Source organism: Dama dama, chromosome 8, assembly GCF_033118175.1.
Source record: "Dama dama isolate Ldn47 chromosome 8, ASM3311817v1, whole genome shotgun sequence".
Classification (NCBI taxonomy): domain Eukaryota; kingdom Metazoa; phylum Chordata; class Mammalia; order Artiodactyla; family Cervidae; genus Dama; species Dama dama.
The window spans coordinates 27,939,259-27,958,049 of record NC_083688.1 but is presented as its reverse complement, the minus strand read 5'-3'; the positions used below and the strand labels follow the sequence as shown (position 1 = coordinate 27,958,049).

The following is an 18,791-nucleotide window of genomic DNA, read 5'->3' as shown; positions in this document are numbered from 1 at the left end:
GTGACCGCTGGGTTGTTCCTCATTCCTGGTGGAGGATACAAAAATCAGAAGGAGCCAAGGAGGAGTGTGGGAGGAAATGGGGGGATCCCAGGACCCTAGAGGATCCTCAAGGGATACAGATAGAGGCTTCAGGATGTGGAGGTGGAATCTGGTGGGGAAAAGATGAGCAGTTGGGATGCTGGCTGGGGACAAAATTCAGGGCTTCAAAGGAGCAGAGCATCTTGAGGGTGGGGCCAAGGTCCTACTCCCTCTCCTTCAAGCCTTCTGTCACTTCCCCAGAGAGAAAATGAGAAGGAGGAGACCAACGTTGCAAGACTGGGGAGGCAGAAAGTTTCACTCACTTAATGGTCTCAGCAGAAGGCTGAGGGAGAAGGGAGAGGCACTTAGAGTGGGGGTCTGTCCAGACATCCTAGCTCCAAGCTGGTGAAGGACAAACAACTCAGGCTCTGCCTCACCTCACTGAGGACTGAGCGGCTGAAGGAGGGGGTGGGCTATCAGAAGAGCTTGTGAGGGAGTGAGGGGTGAGCTCCGACCTATGTGGATCTTGGCTGCTTCCCCAGAAATGAGATGATTTCCTCCATCCACTTTGGCCTTTGGCTGAGTGCAGTCAATGAGCAGGTCTAGGCAGCTTCCACCATCGCCTCCCACATGACTGGGTGGGTGTGGGTCCCACAGGGTTCTGCACACCCATTCAGCCTGCCCAGAATAGGAGGATGGAAAGGCGCTTCCCTGATGGCTAGTGGGAAAAAACTCTGCCTGCAATGCAAGAGACACAGGAGACATGGATCCCTGGGAGATGCAAGTTCAATCCTTGGATCAGGAAGATCCCTAGAGAATAAATGGCAATCCACTCCACTCTTTTTGCCTGGAAATTTCCGTGGATAGAGGAGCCTGACAGGCTGCAGTCCAAAGGGTCTCAAAGAGTTGGACACGACTGAACGACTAAGCACGCAAGGTGAAAACACCCAGGCCCAGCCTGGCATCTGTGCCTCCTTCTCTTTAGTTGCTGGTGTGGAGAGCAGAGTTGGACCCCAGGGTCTAAGAAAACCTAGAAGGTCCATTCATGCTGGCAAAGACTGCAACAAATATTAGCTCTCCCGACTCCTTCATTGTACAGGCAGGGACACTGAGACCTAGACACAGGGTGCACCCTGACCAGCGTCACACTGCAAGTTCCCGAACGCATCTTGCTGGGTGTTTTTGGTAGTCATGGGCCTTCCTGGAGGGAGGGCAGCTCAGCTGATGGAGTACACCAGATCTCCCTTTGCCCATTGCCTGCCCCAAAGCAGGTGGTGGGGAGATGACTTGCTGGGCTCTGAGGCCAGTTCACCTGGGTCTGGGCTCAACTCCCTCATTTTCTAGTTTGTGTGGTTTTGGAGAAAATTACATCACCTCTATACCTTAGTCTCTTCATCTGTTAGATAAGGATTAGAATACCAACTATACAGAATTATTAGGCTTATATAACATGCTGAGTGCTCAGATAAAGTTTCATATATGTAGCTGTTAATATTACCAACCCCCAAGGGCACAGTTAAGAGCCTGTGACCATGCAGGAACCCCATACTCCTTTGGAGGACACAGAGGTTTGGGGCTCTGCTGAGGCCCAAGGCTTTTGACCACAGCTCAGATCAGCCTCCACTTAGTCTGGATTTGGGGTCAGAAGCCCTGTGTTCAGGTACTGGCTTTGTCACCAATTGAATGGATAACCTCATCCATTTAAGGCTTCTCCCTCTCTGAGGAGCTCATTTCTTCATTGGTGAAACTGGTGAAGAATGGAAGCTGTTAGGAGGATTAAATGCAACAGGGGCCATGGACTCTCTAACCCATCCAGGCATAAAGCAGAATTCACACTCCGTCTAGAACTCTGTCCTTGGTCCTCTGACCCAACCTTGAGATCCATGGGGGAAGGCAGGGCCTATGGTAACTGTCCTAGTGCTTTTCTGAATCACAAGCATTTTCAGGGTGTCCTTCTTGAATCCTCACAATCCTTGTCCTGTGAGAGAGACAAGGCAGGAGTCTGGAGCTCCAGTTTCCACGTGAGGGAATTGAGACTCAGGGATGTTATGTGGCTGGGTCCCAGGTGTTCTGACTTTTGGTTTGGGAGGGTCTTCCCAAGGGAGCAGATGCCTAATTTTCCCCAGCTGGGCCCCTGGAACTGCCCAGGTCCAAGTCTGAGTTTTCTTCAACATTGCCTTGACTCCCCCAGACAGAGGCAATGATCTGGGCCAACCCTCCCTGTGGCTAGATCCACCAGCGGCTTGAAAACTCAAGCATCCCTGAGGGACAGGATGAAGGGCATCCCAAGGGTGTTGAATGTCCTGCCTATGTGGGGCTGAGATGATCGTAAACTGGGTCAAAGATGGAACTAGGAAGAAGCTATACTGGTGCCATGGACTCTAATGGCTGCTACCACACTCAGCCCCAAAAACATGGCTATGGGCTTCTACCACCTACCCCGGAACACAGGCCCGCTGTGGTCAGTGACTCAGGGGTGGTCTCTCCAGCTCACTGGTCTTCTGAAGAGTTGGTAGGAAGAATGAGGAGGGAGTTGTTTGAGACAGCCGAGAGGCAAGGAATGAAGATGTTTTGTAAAATTCTGGAGCTCACTACCACATGAAGGATTGCTATTCAAAGGGTTTGGGGCTCAGCTTAGAGACTGGATGTCTCCCCTAGAAAGCAGTGGGACCTCCCACCAATTACCCCTCTCACACCCTTGCTCCTCTGTCAGGCGGAGATTCCACAAAACTGGGAAATGGGTGCAAGTTTCCCTTAGGCTGGATAGGGAGCCAGGATGAAGAGAAAGGCTGGAAATGCCTGTGAGGGGTTAGAGAGGGGCCCAAAGGGGCTCCTGCACAGAGTTAAGGACATCCTGCCCTGTATGATGGTGCCTGGCCCAGGGGGGCTGTGTGAAGGTTGAAATTAAGCTACGAGCCCTGCCATGGCATCGTGTGCACTCAAACCAGGGGATGGCAAAGGCGCTATCTGGGCTAGCAGGACCCCCTGGTCCAAGCTGAGAGGTCTCTATCATGGAGAGGTGTGGGGCTGGCTGCATTTAACAAGTTCCTGAGGATGGTTAGCAGCAGTTTCATCTCAGCCCCATCTCAGCCACTTACATCCTAAGCCAGTGTATGCTCCATAGTCAAGGATCCTGGGGCCCAGGGGAATGGTCAGGTTGGCAGAGAAGGACTCTCAGAAAGATGAAGGTGAAGGTCACAAAACAAGACACTGAGAAGGAGGCAAGAGGGGCAGGCAGGTTCAGGAGCCTTTATTGAGGGTCCGCAGGGGAGGCGCTGGGGCTGTGAGACTTAGTGCTGGACTCTCCGGATGGACTGCAGCTGCCCGGTGTGGGCCTGCGTGCCGAATTCACTGTAGTTACGGAACTCCCCACTGTGGCGGTCCCGCTCCAACACGTACTGGTAGCCCCGGTAGCCCGGATACTGGTAGGCCACCCACCTAGGTGAGTGAGGGCACAGAGGTGGTAAGTTGGCTCTGCCCCCACCCCTAGTGATGTCTGCTGATTGCCGGTCCTCCTTTCTCAGCTCCCAATTCCCACCTCCAAAATCATGGCTTCAGTTTTCCCTACATGGTTTCTCCCTGCCCTGTCTACTGCTCCGGGTCTTCCTAACACCTTCCTCATCTCACCTCCTATTCCCACCCTCATTGCCTCCTCACTCAGGTTTTCAACTCCTTCCTCTACCCCACATTGCTCCCCTGACTCCTATTCTCCTATTACGTGCCCCCCTCCCTCCCCATCTTCTCCACCATCTCACTTCCCCTTGCCTCTAAGTCTCCCACGACCTCACGCCTCCAATCCCCCATCCCCCCAGCGTGTGTGTTCACTGTGTCTCTTAGCACTGTCGCCTTTCCTCACCCTCCTCCCCTTTTCCACCTTTCCTCCCCATTGCCTCCCTGCTCTAGTCCCCTGTTGCAGTCCCAGGACTCACGCTCCAGAGCTGACTTTGAGGGAACCCACATCCTTGCTGGCCCAGCCCATGGAAGGCAGGGATGGGTAGTCATCATTGAGTTCAAACTTGCAGCCCTGGAAGTTTTCCCCCTCAAACAGTGTCACACGACTGTCACTGTGGTTCTGAGGAATGAGAAGGGGAAGTGGACAGGTCAGACCCTCCAAAGAGGTGCTAATGGATACATTCTCAGCCCCACTCCCCCAATCCTCCTGCCCAACACAAGCAGTGAAGACAGGGTTTATAAGCACACCCAGAGTTCACTCCATCAGCTCCATATCCGTCTGGGAAGCTGGGGTGCTCAGAGGTCCCCAGTCTGGTCCCTTCTGTGGCTTTGGATTGGGGTGGTGAGACTAGAAGGGGGGTTTCCAGAGACCCTTCCAGGTCAAAAATAAAGAATCTTGTGACATGGACCTGTTTTGCAGGAGGAAAATTAGAGGTCCTAAGAGAAATCTGGTCCACTATGCGAGACAGTTTCCCCAAGGTCTCATTGACTATCCACTCCCCTGCCCAGGACTCTGGGCATGGCCACTCATAGGGTAGGACCCAGTGAAGGGTGATGGCAGAATCATCAGTGTTTGTTAAGTCTGCGCTCCCCTTGTCCCAGGACCTTCTCCCTGCAGAACTCCTTGGCCTCCTGGAATGGAGAACCTGGCCTGAGGCAGTACCTGCTCTCTGTCCTCCACCCCACAGCCCCAGATCCTCCCCTCCAGTGCATTTGATTCATTAACAACCCTTTCCCCTGCTCCCTGAAGCATACACACCCAGACCATCCCTTTCTCAACCTTGATCCCTGATTGAGTTCTAGTCTCATCTTCATGTTAAGCTTTGTGAGCAGAGGCAAACCACTTTTCCCTTCGAGCCGCATTTCCACACCTATGTATAAGGTTAACAACAGTTACCCCAGCCTCACAGGGCTGCGTGAAAACAAAAGCGCTCGCTGACTAGTGTGGACGACTGGAAGTGGGAAATGGAGCGCAAGACTGGCACGGTTGCGGTGCTGTCCATAGTGCTGATTTCTGACGCCTGGTTTAGGCCCACGGTCTAAACTCTTGGAGAACTCTCTGGTTCTGAGAAGTAATGCCACTACTACCCGTCTAGGAGTTGTGTTTACACACCCCTGTACAGTGAGTGGACAGGCTTTCCCAGGTGCTGTGACGGGGCCAGGACCTGGAGCTAGGAGCTAGGCTGCAGGGGAGGAGGGGGAGGGCTGTGCTTACCGCGCAAAGCACTGGCCGGAAGGACAGCAGCTGGTCGCTGTGGTGGCCGGCACTGCCGCTCCAGGCACTCCACCGAGGGTAGTCACCCTTCTCCAGAATGAACTGCTGTCCTTGGAAGTCAGGGTACTCGAAGGCCACCCAACTGGGGGAAGATAAGGGAACCTGGGAGGCCTCTGCCATAGCCCCATTCATTCCTCTCCCCCCCCACACCCCCAGCCTCACATCCCCTTGCTTGCTAGGAAAACCAATCTTCTCCTCCACCCCAGGCCCTTCCCCTGACACTCTCATCCCAAGGCAACCCAGTCCCTCTAGAGGCTAGAAACCCAAAGCCTGCTGCTATCTGGGGTTGGAGGGGTACAGGCTTCCAGATCAGGGCTCCCAGGCTGGAAAGAATTTCCCAGTCTATGAGAATCACCCGAATAAGCACTTCTACCTCAAGGATAGGTCCCTGCAAAGGTGGGTGTAGGAAGCCCCCTAACCTGTGGTAGCAACCTGTGATAGCAATAAACTGCAATAGCTTTGGGGCCCCGGCTTTCCCAAGGGCCCCAGTCTCTAGGAAGCCAGGGTGGGGGGAGTGGAAGAGACTTGGCTTTTGTTGTTGTTAAAAAAAGCTTAGAGTCATCCAACTTTGGAGAGGACAAAACTATGCTGTGAACTAACCGCTTTAGGACTCAAGCTGGCCTCACGGAATCCTGCCAAGGGTCGCTTCTTGCCTTCATCCCTTTGGCTCCCAGGAGGATACAATCTCTCCCATGATTTGTCTTGGGGCTGGTGGGGAGTTTTGAGGACGCCTAGGGTTTTTCCATCTTGGTGGGTCTCTCTCAGGCAGGGTTTCTCTACAGTCTGGGGAATGGAGGACTGGGGGCCAAGGTCCCAGTTTCGGAGCTTGGGCCAGGGGAGCCTGACGCCTCTCCGCCCAGCCCAGCCACGCCGGGGGCATCACTCACGCGCCGTTTTCCACCTTGACCGAGCGCACCCGGCGCAGGCCCCCGCGCTCGCCGATGTTGGCGCAGTCACTCAGCAGCCGGCAGCGGCGGCCCTGGAAGTCCTCCTCATCCCAGAGCGTGAGGCTGGCGGGAGCGGGGCCCTGCGCGGGGGCGCTGCTCATGGCGCTGTGGACAAGGACGGGACCAGGTGCTCAGCGTCCCCAGAGCCCCCTCCCGGCCCAGGCCCGCCCGATCCCGGTGGGAGGTGAAGGACCCGAGGGTTGGACCCGAGCTGCTAGCAGCTCTTTCCCTTCTCGCCCTCCCCGCCCTAAGAGACCCCGCCCCAGCTCCGAATATTCACCAGGTGGGTGGGTGAGCGCGGTAAGAAAGGAAATGGAGAGGCTGCGCGCGGGCTGGGCGTGCGGGGCTTTATACCAGGCCTCGCCCCCTCCCCGCACCCTCTCCCGCCCGGGTGGGGGGAGCTGAGTCAGCGGGCAGGCTGCGGTCAGCTCTGGTGTCCTCGGGGGTGGGGGTGGGGCCGAGGCCTTTCCCGCAGCCGCTGACCTGGCCCCAGCCCTCGGGGATGACAATAGAAAGTGCTGAGACACACGTCCGGCGCCCGCCACAGCCGAGGCTGACTCCGCTTTTTCTTTTTGGGGGGCCTGAGCCAAGCAAGGCGCACCCTCACTGGCCCAGACCCTCAGGGATAGAGGTGCCAGGCCACCCTGTGGCCATCCCGCTAAAACCGCGCTACCCCGACTCGAGATGCTGAAGCTCTTCCCAGCGTCTAAACACCTTTTCTTCAGCCCTAGGTCGAGGCTTCTCTTTGGGGCGACGCTAAGGAGGAAGTAGACAAGGCTCCTCACAAGCGACCTTCCTACGAGCTCAGTCCTCTTTTCCCTGGAAGGTGGGCCACCGCGGCCCGGCTCCTCCCAAGCTGGAGTTCCCAGACTCCGAGCCAGAGCTCCCAGAGTTTTCTTTCGGGAAGATGCTGAGACGAGGCGATGACCAAGACTCGCCGCAAGACGGCGCTGAGCGCAGAGAATGAAGCGCCCGAGGGAAGGCACGGATTTACAAAGCGTTTAGGGAGTGGCGGTCGACTAAACATTCTTTGGCATTACCTTTCTTTGAGATTGGAATGCAAACTGACCTTTTGCAGTTCTGTGGCCACTGTTGAGTTTTCCAAATTTGCTGGCATATTGAGTGCAGCACTTTAACAGCATCATCTTTTAGTAAAGATTTGAAATAGCTCAGCTGGAATTCCATCACCTCCACTAGTTTTGTTCCTAGTGATGCTTCCTGCTTAGTGATGCGCGGCAGTAGGTAGGTAAAAACGCTTTCGACTGATGTGCGGCTGGAACTGCGACGCGGCCGGCCACCAGACAGAGCTCCTGGGTCTGGGACCCCCAGTCCCAACTTCAGCCTGAGAGCTAGCAGCTGATTATTGAGCGCCTAGGTCGGATCACACCCTCCGCTCAGCTCAGATCTCAAGTAATTCTTGCATCGATATGTTGAGGCAGACGCTGCTGTTGCCTGGCGTTTCACAGAAGATCCTGCGGCCCAGAGGGTAACACCGGGATGCAGTCCAGGAGGTGTCACAACTGAGAAGTGGCCCAGCTGAGGTGTGACCCTGGGGTTTCTGTTTTGACTATAGATCCAAGGCTCTTGGTTTCCCACGTGGCGCAGTGTTAAAGAATCCACTGGCCAATGCAGGAGACACAGGAGAGGGGGCAGGATCCCTAAGACTGGAGGATCGCCTGGAGTAGGAAATAGCAACTCACTCCAGTATTCTTGCCTGGAGAATCCCATGGACAGAGGAACCTGGTGGGCTACAGTCTGAGGGGTCACAAAGAGTTCAACTCCAGGGAGTAGGCACGACTGGGCCTCCTAGGCTCTTAACCCCAAACTCACTGCCTTGTGTGTGTGTGCGGGGGGGGGGGGGGGGGAAAGGTAGGGTCTGGGGAGGGAGAAATTTAAGGGGAAATGCTTGGAGCCCCAAGGCAAGTTCCAGGAAAGAAATTTCCTTACAACTTGCAGCAGAATTTCCTAGCCATCATGGCTGTCAATGAGCCACAAAAGTTTCTGGCAAAATTGTGTTTTCCTTAATGAAGGGGGTATGCCAGAAAGAAGTGCAGGGGTGAGAAAGAAGGGAACTAATACTTCGTTTTCCTCATGAACCAAGTGCTTCCCTTATAGGCTCAACAGTCCAACATGGTAAGGTTGGATGAACTTACCATGTGGAAGTGTGGAAGAGGCTGCCAGAGGTACAGAGCCTTTTCCAAATCTACACAGCTAGCCAGTGTCAGAGCATGATTAGACTGGAGTGCTTTGCCACACAACTTCTGGTGACTAAAGGGGCTCACAGGCCAGATTCCGATGCTACAGATCCAGACGCCTAACCACGCTGTCTTCCATGCTTTCTCAAAACTGCCAACCTCACTCCAGCCTCAGAGCCTCTGCACTGGCGGTTCCTGTTACCTGGAGTGTCTTAGTCACAAGGTCTTGGCGTGCTGGCCAAGGTCTTGGTGTGCTGGCCTTTTTCATCACCTGGGTGATGCTGTTTCTGACATTTACTGTCCTTCACATCACCCAATTTTCTTTATAGCATTTACTATTCTGTAAAGTTGTCTTTTTTATCTTTTGTGTATGGCTGTATGGAGTGTTTCCTTTTGTACTAGAGTGTAAAGGGGCAGGGGCTGTGTCACTCTTGTTTTCAGTTGTTTTTCTCCATCCCAGCACAGTGCAAGACACATGGAAGTTGCTCAATAAAATGTCTCAAATGAGTGGACAGGGTGGTCAGGTTGGGCCAAAGGTCCCTAGGGAAAGTTGTGTAGAGGAAATGCTGCCATGAATAGGGGGTGATGGTTTGCCCATCCTGCCAACCTCCCCAGCCTTGAAATTCTGGCATGCTGAGAGCCAGCATGGGGGTATTGGGGTCTCCCTTGAGTCTCTCTCTTCACTGTTGAGAAACTGCTATCCAGGATCCCGATGTGTGTGAAGGTGAAGGCCAAAAGTACGAGGCCCTAAAACACAGGGAGTAAAGTCCAGCTTGGAAATTTTGGAATCAGAGCAGGACAACCCCAATTTGATTGCAGGTGGGGTCAGAAGCATGACCAGCCCTGACTCCCTGTGCTAGAGGGGATGTGGTCAAATAGGGTATACTTTTTCGAAGCCAAGAAAAGGGGAAACGCAAAGTATCGAAGGAGGCAAGAAACAGTCCTAGACTCTTCGTGTCCAAGCACTTGGTCTCGGTTTCACAAGTGGGGCTGTGGCAGCGGTGACACATTCTCTGTTCCTCCCCTGTCTCTATCCAGCAAGTCTGGACTCGGCCACCAGGGGGGGCGCGCGGGCCGTGCCGGGTGGAACGCCAGCGCAAAGGCGGGAGCAGCGCGGGCAATGGAAGTGGGAGTTGATGGGAGGCTGAGGCCTGGAGGCGCTGCAGGCGCCGGAGACGAGTGCGTCAGGCTGTGCGTCTGCGCTGGTCAGTGACGCGGCTGGTGAGTGCTAGTCCCGAGGCTGCGGAGGTGTTTGTCCGAGGACAGTCATTGTGTTTTCGGGAGCTGGGGCTGGGAGGGCAATTTCCAGTCCAGGTGTCGGTGGGATCACCATATTCCACAGGAGATGGGTGGTGTGTGTGTGTGTGTGTTTTCAAAGACTTGGGGGGAGAGAACACAGTTGAGACCCAAGTTGGGATCACCATATTCCACAGGAGATGGGTGTGTGTGTGTTTTCAAATGTGTGTGTGTGTGTGTTTTCAAAGGCTTGGGGGGAGATAACACAGTTGAGATCCAAGTTAGAATTCCAGCTGGAATTTGAGATGGAGACCTGTGTGTGAGAATCGTCATGGCTTCTCTCCGAGTCCTAAAATCTGATCTTGGCTCTGCACTAAAGCAGCTGTGAGGCTGAGGCACTAGCTGGCCTCTTCCTTCCTCTGCCTCAGTGGGTCCCACCACCCATATACTATAGTCAGTGGCTTTTAGTTCTACCTGTCCTCACTGGCTTTCTCAGAAATGGGCACAGCTACCAACACCACCCATAGCCATTTGCCAGGATCTCTAGACCTCTCTCAGGCTCCTCACGTCCCTCCAGACCTCTCTCTGGTTCTGGTGGTCCTCATAATCATCAAGAAAGAGAAGAATGAGCCCCTGAGGAAAAGGGGTTGTCGGGCAGCCCTGCCCAGTGTGCTAGAATGGGGCTCTGGGATCCCTGTCCCTTTCCGGTACTTGGGACCCCCTTCCTGCTTCCTTTCTCCACCAGCTGATCCACCTCCAGCCTCCCGAGCCTCCTCCACCCACTCCCCTCCTAGCCCCCTACCGCACACCCCCCCCCCCCCCAGCAGCTGGTCCTGTTTGTTTTCCCAGATCAGTTGTGCTCAGGGCTTCCTGAAGGATGGATGCACAGGTGGCTTTGTTTGCCAGCTCAGCACCATCACCCCTACCTCCTCCACATCCACAGCCTCTCACGGGAAGGGGTGGGGGAGGGAGTTAGGCGGACAAAAAAAAAAGAAAGTGTCCTCAGGGCTACACATCCAGGAGACCTCAAGATCTCATTGGGATCTCATTACCCAAAGAGAACTTGCCACCCTATCCAGTGCTTCATCTCATATAGGGACCTTTGGTCCCACAGAGAAATCCTCAGGATTCCTCCTCTCCATGATTCTACTAAAGCACTCATCTCAGAAGCATCCTAATATCCCACAGAGAAGCCCTAAGACTCAGTCCTGTATCCTCAGTGAGGCCCTGGATCCCACTCAGATGCCCATCCCATACGGGGAAATCTCAACCTGATGAAGAAACCCTCAAATGCACCCCTGGACTCTCACGGAGGTCTCCATCCCAGGAGAAGTGACGCCCTCCTCACGTAGGGCCCCATCCCTGGAACAGCCCAACTTCACAGTACTGCTGGGCGGCTTAGAGGGCCCCTGCTCGATGGCCAATGTCCTCGCGTCTGCCGGCTCCTACCCCTTTCCTTCATTTCACTGGCAAATCAGCCAGGGCTTTGGTGACTGCAGATGCAAATTCTGTGAAGGGTGCCTTCCCCCACCCTGTCCTGTCGCCAGCCCCTCCTTTGCAGCACTGCTCCTCCACTCCCCACCCCCACCCAAGATCGGGAGGGAGCAGGGAACAGGCAGTGAGCACCTTCCCCGGGGCTGTGAGGGCTAGTCTCCTGGGAGACAGAGATAACATGGGTGAGAGACTAGCGCAGCTCAGGCTGGGTCTGACAGCTGGGCCTGAAAGAGGTGGGTCTGGAAGGGGTGAGAGCCCTGCCCTCACAGACTCCTCGTCCGGTCCCTTTATCAGCAGAGCGCCTCTTCTCTGCCCCTCGGAGGGATGGGAGAACTGGCCCCATCCAGGGAGGTGGGAAGCAGCTTTCACCGCCACCCACTCACCCAGAAGCAGAACTGCAGGACTTGAAGGGAGAGGGCACACACGTGCTCACATTCACACAGACGGATCCCACATGCGTCCCTTGTGAACAGTCTCTCTTAGGCTCAACAAACACCTCAACAGTCATGTTCATTTACGGGCAGATGTTTGTTCGCTCCTTTATTCCTTAACTATTTAGTCAAATGTACCGTGTTTCAGCCACTGTGCTGAGTGCCTCGTGGACCTTCATTGTGCACACCACCCACTCCACGGTCATCAGAGTCACCCAGTCACGATCATACAGACACTGAAGGGTTAAGTGTGTGGGCTGCGTCTTGGGTTCAAATCCAAGCTCCCCTGCTAATAGGCTGGATGAACTTGTACTTCTCAAATTTTCCCTTTAAAATTGTTGTGAAGATTTAAATGCATGTAAAACCCAGCACTGACCTGTATCAAATAAATGTTCACTGTTACTGTTGTGGTGGCTGTGGTTACAACTGGCTTTGCTGTCCTCCTATGGCTCCCCATCCGTGCCCCCTGCTCCTGGGGCTGGGCTGGGTTGTGGGGAGGAGTCAGGGCATCGAGTCTAGCTGCATCCCCCCTTCCCATCCCATATATGCCCCCCCCCCCATCCAATACATGCCCTGTGGAAAGCAGCCTGGCTCTCAGAATGGGGAGCCTTCCTGCTTCACCCCATTAGAACCACTCTAATGATGAGCTCAGTGGGGGGGAGGTGGGGAGGGTATCCCTATTTCTTTTGTTTTGCTCAGTCCTCTGCTCTCCAGATGGAACCAGAGACCTGACTTGTGGTCTCAGTGTTTTTCCTGGCTCCGTATGTGGTCTTGGGCGGGTCATTCCCCTTTTTGGGGCCACAGGTTTGTACCTGAAAACTAAGCTATATGCTGACCCTGGAGGGGCCACCCAACCCTTACTCCTGTGATCCTGTGATGCCTCAGGAAGACTCCCTTCCCTCCTCCCCTAGCCTCTGCCTGCCCCCCCATCCCCCACCCTTTACACACACACCTGGCCTAGCCAGAATGAGGGGGCGAGTTGCCACTGTTGTCATGGGGACTAATCTCCGAGAAGGTCAGTGAGGCTCTGGTTCTGCCTTGGCCCGATTGGGGATTAGCGCTTGTGTACAACACCACCCTCCCCAACCCAGTGCCTCCACTCCCCGGTCCCCACACTTCACACAGACCCTGGGTGGCCTCCACACCCAGAAGTTCCAAGGCTGGGTAGAATCCACACGTGGGCAGTGGGGCCAGGGGCAGCTGCTGCAGCTGTCTATCCAGCAGTGGCTGAGAGAGAAAGGGGAAGAGATGAAGTCAGATCCACACCCCTCACTCCTCACTGTGGCCTGAGCTTTGCCCTTCTTCACCTTCTGCCCTTTACTGGGGCATTACGGGTGCCCAGGAGATAGGAGTGTCACCTCCCCTTCCAATCCTGGATCACAGTTGCAACTCAGGTAGAAGCCACCTCTTTCTCCTTTGCTGTGGGTAGCATTTCCCCATCCCGAAGATGTGGCTTGGGATGGAGGCTGTTTTCATACAGCTCCCCTTCCTACACACACACACACACACACACACACACACAGTAGCTTCCATCCCTGGTTACCCTGACCTCTGACCCAACATCTTCAAATACCTCCATCTCTCTGGAGTGTACATCCCTTGTTATCTCACATTGCCTCTTTGTGTCTCTGGCCTCTCTCCAGCTCTCACTTTCTCAAGTCTGGGGTTGGGGGTGGTGGTGGATACAGCCTCTCTGGACTCTGAAATCTTCCATGCCCGCTGGGCTGCACCCACGGTCTGTCCCTCGGTGCTCCTGCTTGGATTCCCCCATCTCTTCTTGCACATCCTTCTCTCCTCTCCCTTTCTTATCGGTGATTTCCCTGTTCCCTCTACAGCCGCACTCCAAGTGCTCTTTCCTTTTTTCCACTTCCTCCATTACCTGTCCCTTCCCCCGCCCAGGGTGCTGACAGGGATGACAGGAAGCAGGCTCCGGCTTTGCGCAGGAAGGGGGAGGGGGTGCCCCCCCTTGCTTCGAACACCAGCTGCTAAGCACCCCCCTCCCCAAGCCCAGCACCTGCAGGCCTGCCTGGCGCCTGGAGACTCCACCCCTGGGTCGGCAGGGGAGGAGGGACCGGGAGGAGAGGCCAAATCCCGGCCACATCCAGGAAATGCGGGTCTTGGGGGGATGGGGAGGTGGAAGTCTGCGGACACCGTCCCCCCTCCCTGGAAGCAGGGGAAGAGACAGTGGCTCTCTGTCACAGGGGCAGACCCCAGTCCACTGATGAAACACTATAAGTTGGGGGGGGGGGCGGGGTTCATTCCAAGGGGAGACCTTTCTGTCTTGCAGCCCTAGGGTCTGGAATCCCAGGGAGGGGGGCAGTGCTCTGAGCCACTTCCATGATTGGGGAAGGGGAGAGGATGCCCACAAAGACAGGGAAGATGTGCCAGGGCCAGACCAGGCCCCTGACAGGCAGATCAATCAATGCCAGGCAAGGAGCAGAGGGCTGGGCCCAGGACAGAAGCCTGGTCAGGGAGGCCAGGATGGGAGCTGCACACACCCAGCCCAGGACCCATGCATGGGCCTCCCCCCACCCTCTTGCCCAAGGGTTGCTGCACGTAGATCCAGCCTGCAGTCCGCCCTCTCCCCAGCCCTGCCTGGGATCTGTCAGAGCCATCTCATCCCCTCCCCCTCCCTTTCTCTGTGCCAAGACTCAGCAGATCCTGTGGAACCTGCGGGTAGCTGGGTGAGGGGTGGCAGTGAAGTGGAGGGAAGGTAGAGGGGGAAAGCCAGCACCCCCAGGAACCTCCAAATTGGAGTGGGAAGGGACCAGCGACTCCTGACCCTCATTCCCATCCCCCTGGGGGCTTCCTCGGCCTAGATGTGTGGGGGTACAGTCCCTCCTCATGATGTCTCCTCACCTTTAGGAGAAACTGGGGAGCTCCTTACTGTTGTCCAAGGAACCTTCCTTCCACCCCTGACCTACAACTAGGCCCTCTCTCTGGGGCTGACTTAGCATCGACATCAGTTCTGGGGGAATGGGAAGACACTGGGAAACAAGGACGGGGACTCAACTGACCCCAGGCCTGAGTTCTAGGTTCTCCAAGCAGGGGGTGGGGGGTTTAGCGCAATCTTTCTCTCTCCAGTCAGATCTTAACACTCTTAGTCACTGAAAAGGGGGCGGCCTGTCCTAGGTTTGGGTTGTAGCTAATGACCCATGAACTCCCACCTAATCTGAGGGCCACTTAGACCCACCCCACCCTCAGCTGACTGAAACAAGAGACCTTGGGATTATGAAGTCTAGGAGAGGAGGTCAACTGCAGGGCCTGGCACCCCCAGCAGGCAAGGGCTACCAGACCCTGTGTTTGTCCTTCTCAGGCAATCTGTTCAGAGATGGGGAGACTGCAAGATGGGCCAAGGAGATGGCAGGGAGTGAACCCTCAGGATGTCAGCACCAAAGAGATGAGGAGGAACTGAACTTGATTCAATGTGACTCTAGCTCCCCAGACCCAGATTTTCCACACCTCATAGCTGTTGCTCCAACCCCTGCGAGCCTCCAACTTCGCAGGCCAAGGGGCTCAAAATCATTGCTAAAAGGCCAGAAACCAGAAAATGGGGACTGGTGGGCCCCACACGAGAGGCCAGACTAACCTCCCTCTCCTTGTGCAAGTGGGAAAATCCGAGGAGAAGCCGGGAAATGACTTGCCCAAGACTACAGAAGTCGCTGGGACAGAGCCAGACTAGAAACCCGGGTTTCCACCTCCGAAGAACGCCTAACCTGGCCCCCGGACCCCCTACGCCACCCGGCGGAGCTGGCTCGGCCCGCCCGCGTTATCCGAAATCGAAGCGGGCAGCCCTTGAGCCGCGGGCAGGACAGGGCAGGGCGGGCGGAGCCGGATGGGAGCCGGATGTCCCCGGGGAGCGGCGCACAGCCTCTCCGACCCGTACGGCGGCGGCGGCGACAGGTGCCTGCGTGGCGATCGGCCCGGGTCCCCGGGCGGGTGCTGAGAGGCCGCCCCTGCCTCACGCGAGCCGAACGAACAAAACGCTCAGGTCCGGTTTGTGCGAGGGGCTCGTCGCGGGGCGGGAGCGGGGCGTCCGGGGCCTGGCTGTGGCCCTCGGCGGTCTCCTGGTCCTGGTCTTCGGCTAGCGCCGGGCTGTCCCGCGCTCGATGGCCGCCGCCCTCACCTGCGCGCATCTGCGGCTGACACGTCGGCGGCCGCGGCGGCCACTGCAGGTGCGCACCTGGCCCGCCCCTCCCTTCCTGGCCACCCTCCACCCGGCCCGGCCCAGCTTGGCTTGGTCCCCAGCGCACGCCGCGGAGCTTGTGCGGGAGCCCCGGCTCAGCGCGCTTTATACGGCCTACCCAGTCCCCGCCCCTAGAGACACACACGCGCGCGCGCGCGCACACACACACACACACACACACTCACACCTGTCCGGGCGCCCGTTTGCTCGGGGCAAATATTGACTCAGAGGAGGCGGAGCGCCCCCTCACCCCTCTCCCCACCCCCGCCCAGGCTTCGGGGCTGGAGCTCCTCCGAGGCCTTGGCGGTGGGGGTGGAGGGGGGTGTCGGGGACCTGGGCGCCTCTGGAACAACACCAGATGTCACTTTTCCACCCACCTGCCTCGGGGAGGGTGTGGGGAGGAGCCGTGGACAGAGGCTACCAGGCGGAGGTTAGGGGGAGCGGGAGGCTGGGTGTCCTAGGGAAACTGGGGCATCCCCTGGCCTGGGGGATTCGGATTCATATTTAATAGGGTCTGTGGCCCGCGGCCTAGCGATGCGCTCCGACCCCGTCCCAGCGTCAAATTCTTGACCTTCCTCGACGTGCCTCGATTTCCCTTCCTGTCAACCTCCGCAGAGTCCCGGGAGTCCGGCAGATGCTGAGTAAAAGCTAGCAGTGGAAGGGCCGAACCTCGGAGCAGGTGCGGCAGGGAAAGGGAAGGGATGGCCCCTTTTGCTCCGCGGCCACCTGCTGTGCAGACCAGGCCACCCGGCTCTGCTGGGGTAAAAGCCGGCCAGAAACCACCCGGAGCGCCCTCCACTGGCCAGACCGCAGAAGTCTCGCCCAGCTGCCGAGTGGAAAGGAGAGACTCAACCTCCCAGCTCCGAGTCAGTGCGGTCCACCTTGGCCGCTTCCACCGTCTGTGCCTCTCAGACTGCGCGCGAGTTCTTGTCGCTTACGAGGAAATAAAGTGAAAGCAGATGTGTGTGTGTGTTGGGGGGGAGCTAGCTGCTTTACTGAGGGGTGATGGAGAAAAGGCCGGGAGGAATCTACAGATGCAAGTCGGAGGGGGTGGGCGCTTGCGTCTGCAAACAGTCGGTGGGGGGCGGTTCAAACGAGCCGGGCATCTCCGCTTGCTGCGGCCCCGGGACCGCTGCCGGCAGCAACTCGGGACTCAGAATCCTGGAAGACAGAAAGCCCCAGGTAGGGGGAGTGGAGGAGAAGCTTCCTGGCGCCCTTGTCCTCCCCTGCCGCCCCTCACGCCCTCCAGCGGCCGCTGGCCCCGGAGCCCCCACCTGGGAACGCTGAGCGGCGGCAGGGCGATGATGCGTGGTCGCGAGGTGAGCACCACCTCCCCGCGGCTTGCCTCCACCAGGATGTTCTGGATTATGTTCTCCAGCAGCGCCTCCTGCAGGATAGCGAAAGCCGGGAGCCTGCGCGGAGGGAGGCGGGTGCGCCGAGGTCAGCGCCGCCACCGACTTGGGTTGGGCTTCTCCGCTGGCCTCCTCTGTGCTGTACCGTTTGCCGCGAGCTTTAGGTGGATTCTCACTTAACTCCCCGCCCTCCCAACACTATGAAACATTCTTGTCCCAGTTTTACAGACGTTCAAACCATGACTCAAAGAGACCAAGGTGCTCAACGTCATGCTCTTGGTACCGGAGAGGGATTCGAACTCAGACAATCCGGGTTCCCATCCCAGGACCAGGGCTGGGGAAAGGTTCTGAGCCATGAGACCGCACAGAAGGAGCTCCTAGGGAATCACACCGTGGACAGAAAGCCACAGAGCAGCCCCAGGAAACGGCAGTGCAAGAAGACTTGGTACTTTGCTCCTGGCTCTAGAAAGTCACTTAAGTGACTTTGACGACTATAATCACCCTGCTGCAAGTGGTGTGATGGTAGATGTTAATAGTCTGCTCTCGGAGAAGAAAAATTAAAGCTCAGATCGCCATTCTGTACATAGCGCCCCTGAGGCCTTAAGCTTCCAGCAGCGCTGTCAATGAACGCGGAGTTGGAAAGAGAAGCTGACACAGTTAGAGACCCAGCACACCACTGCCTCCTAGGACCCTTCTGCACTCAGCCCTCCCTCCAAACCCTCTCCTGGGCCTGGCTGCTCACCGGCTGATGGCCTCCTTCTCATCCTGCTCTTGCCTCTCCTTCAGTAAGGCCTTCATCTGCTGCTGCCACTGCCATTTCAGGGACTCCTGGGATGTGGGCTGCAGCAAGGGCTTCATCTCTGTCCAGGGCAGCTTCTCCCCCTTGTCTTCCCCCTCCTGCTCCCGTAGCTCCTCCTTGCCCATCTCCTCCTCCTCTTCCGTCTCCTCCTCCTCCTCCTCTTCCTCCTCCTCCAGCTCCTCCTCTTCTTCTTCCTCCTTCTCCTCCTCTTCTTCCCCCTCCTTACTCCCCAGCCTCCGTTTGTCCTCCTCCTCCTCCTCTTCGTCTTTGCTGAACTCCGAGCTCTTGGAGGACTGAGACAAGGCTGGTACCACATGCAGGCTGCTGTTGTGGGCCATGAACCTGGCCGACTGCTCATTCCAGAACTGGCAGAAGTAAGGCATTTGTTCCACCAGGTTTTGGCCCACAGCCTCATGGAAGAGCTTGTCTTCCAGCAAGCCCCTGGGTGGGCAGAGGAGGAGAAGGTCCTCACTGAGAGGCCTTGCAGCCCTCTGTGGGGGATTCTGGTTTCAGGGTTCCCCGAGGGGTGGTTCTTGACTACTGTGGCCACAAACAGGTGCTGGTGGGGGGCTGATCAGTTGCTCTTCCCGCCGTTCCTTCTTTAGAAAAGGACATCTCTGGTCCCCCTCCCCCTTGGATTCTTAAAGGCGATCATTATATGATAGTGGAAGAGCCAGGAGGTCAGAGGTACCCAGATGAGGGCAGGAGCCTTGGAAAACAGTGACCTAGCTCCAGACCCCATCTACCAGCTGCAACCCTGAGTACCTTGGGACCCAGCCCTGAGGATCCCTCCAGCCAGGTCACCCTCCAGGAGAGCCTGGAGCAACCCGTGGAAGGATCTTGTGAAGTTCTATCTTTTAGGAAAGGAAGGGCTGGGACATGTGGGGCTTTGGGTGGACCCAGAGT

General features: G+C 56.7%; 2 protein-coding genes across 2 annotated transcripts in view; both read right to left on the bottom strand.

Moving 5' to 3' along the window:
- Positions 1-3,308: 3,308 nt before the first annotated feature.
- Positions 3,309-6,315, bottom strand: CRYBA2 (crystallin beta A2). Its single transcript, XM_061147912.1, has 4 exons — positions 6,133-6,315; positions 5,186-5,327; positions 3,948-4,090; positions 3,309-3,456 (listed from the first exon to the last, which is right to left on the bottom strand). The coding sequence occupies exons 1-4, from the start codon at positions 6,291-6,293 to the stop codon at positions 3,309-3,311; spliced, it is 594 nt and encodes a 197-aa protein (XP_061003895.1). The 5' UTR covers positions 6,294-6,315.
- Positions 6,316-9,417: 3,102 nt separating this feature from the next.
- Positions 9,418-18,791, bottom strand: part of CFAP65 (cilia and flagella associated protein 65) — a 43,483-nt gene continuing 34,109 nt past the window's right edge. The window contains exons 30-37 of the mRNA XM_061147975.1: positions 17,829-18,326; positions 17,009-17,146; positions 16,767-16,895; positions 16,404-16,560; positions 15,265-15,810; positions 12,663-12,775; positions 11,212-11,277; positions 9,418-9,547 (exon numbers count right to left, since the gene is read on the bottom strand). Of these exons, the coding sequence (XP_061003958.1) occupies positions 9,418-9,547; positions 11,212-11,277; positions 12,663-12,775; positions 15,265-15,810; positions 16,404-16,560; positions 16,767-16,895; positions 17,009-17,146; positions 17,829-18,326 (1,777 nt within the window). The remainder of the gene's footprint in view (positions 9,548-11,211; positions 11,278-12,662; positions 12,776-15,264; positions 15,811-16,403; positions 16,561-16,766; positions 16,896-17,008; positions 17,147-17,828; positions 18,327-18,791) is intronic.

Coding starts and splice junctions, on each gene's coding strand:
- CRYBA2 (XM_061147912.1), bottom strand. CDS start 6,293: ATGAGCAGCGCCCCCGCGCAGGGCCCCGCTCCCGCCAGCCTCACGCTC. Junction 5,328..6,132: donor GTCAAGGTGGAAAACGGCGC/GTGAGTGATGCC, acceptor ATCTTCCCCCAG/TTGGGTGGCCTTCGAGTACC. Junction 3,457..3,947: donor CTCAAAGTCAGCTCTGGAGC/GTGAGTCCTGGG, acceptor TCACTCACCTAG/GTGGGTGGCCTACCAGTATC.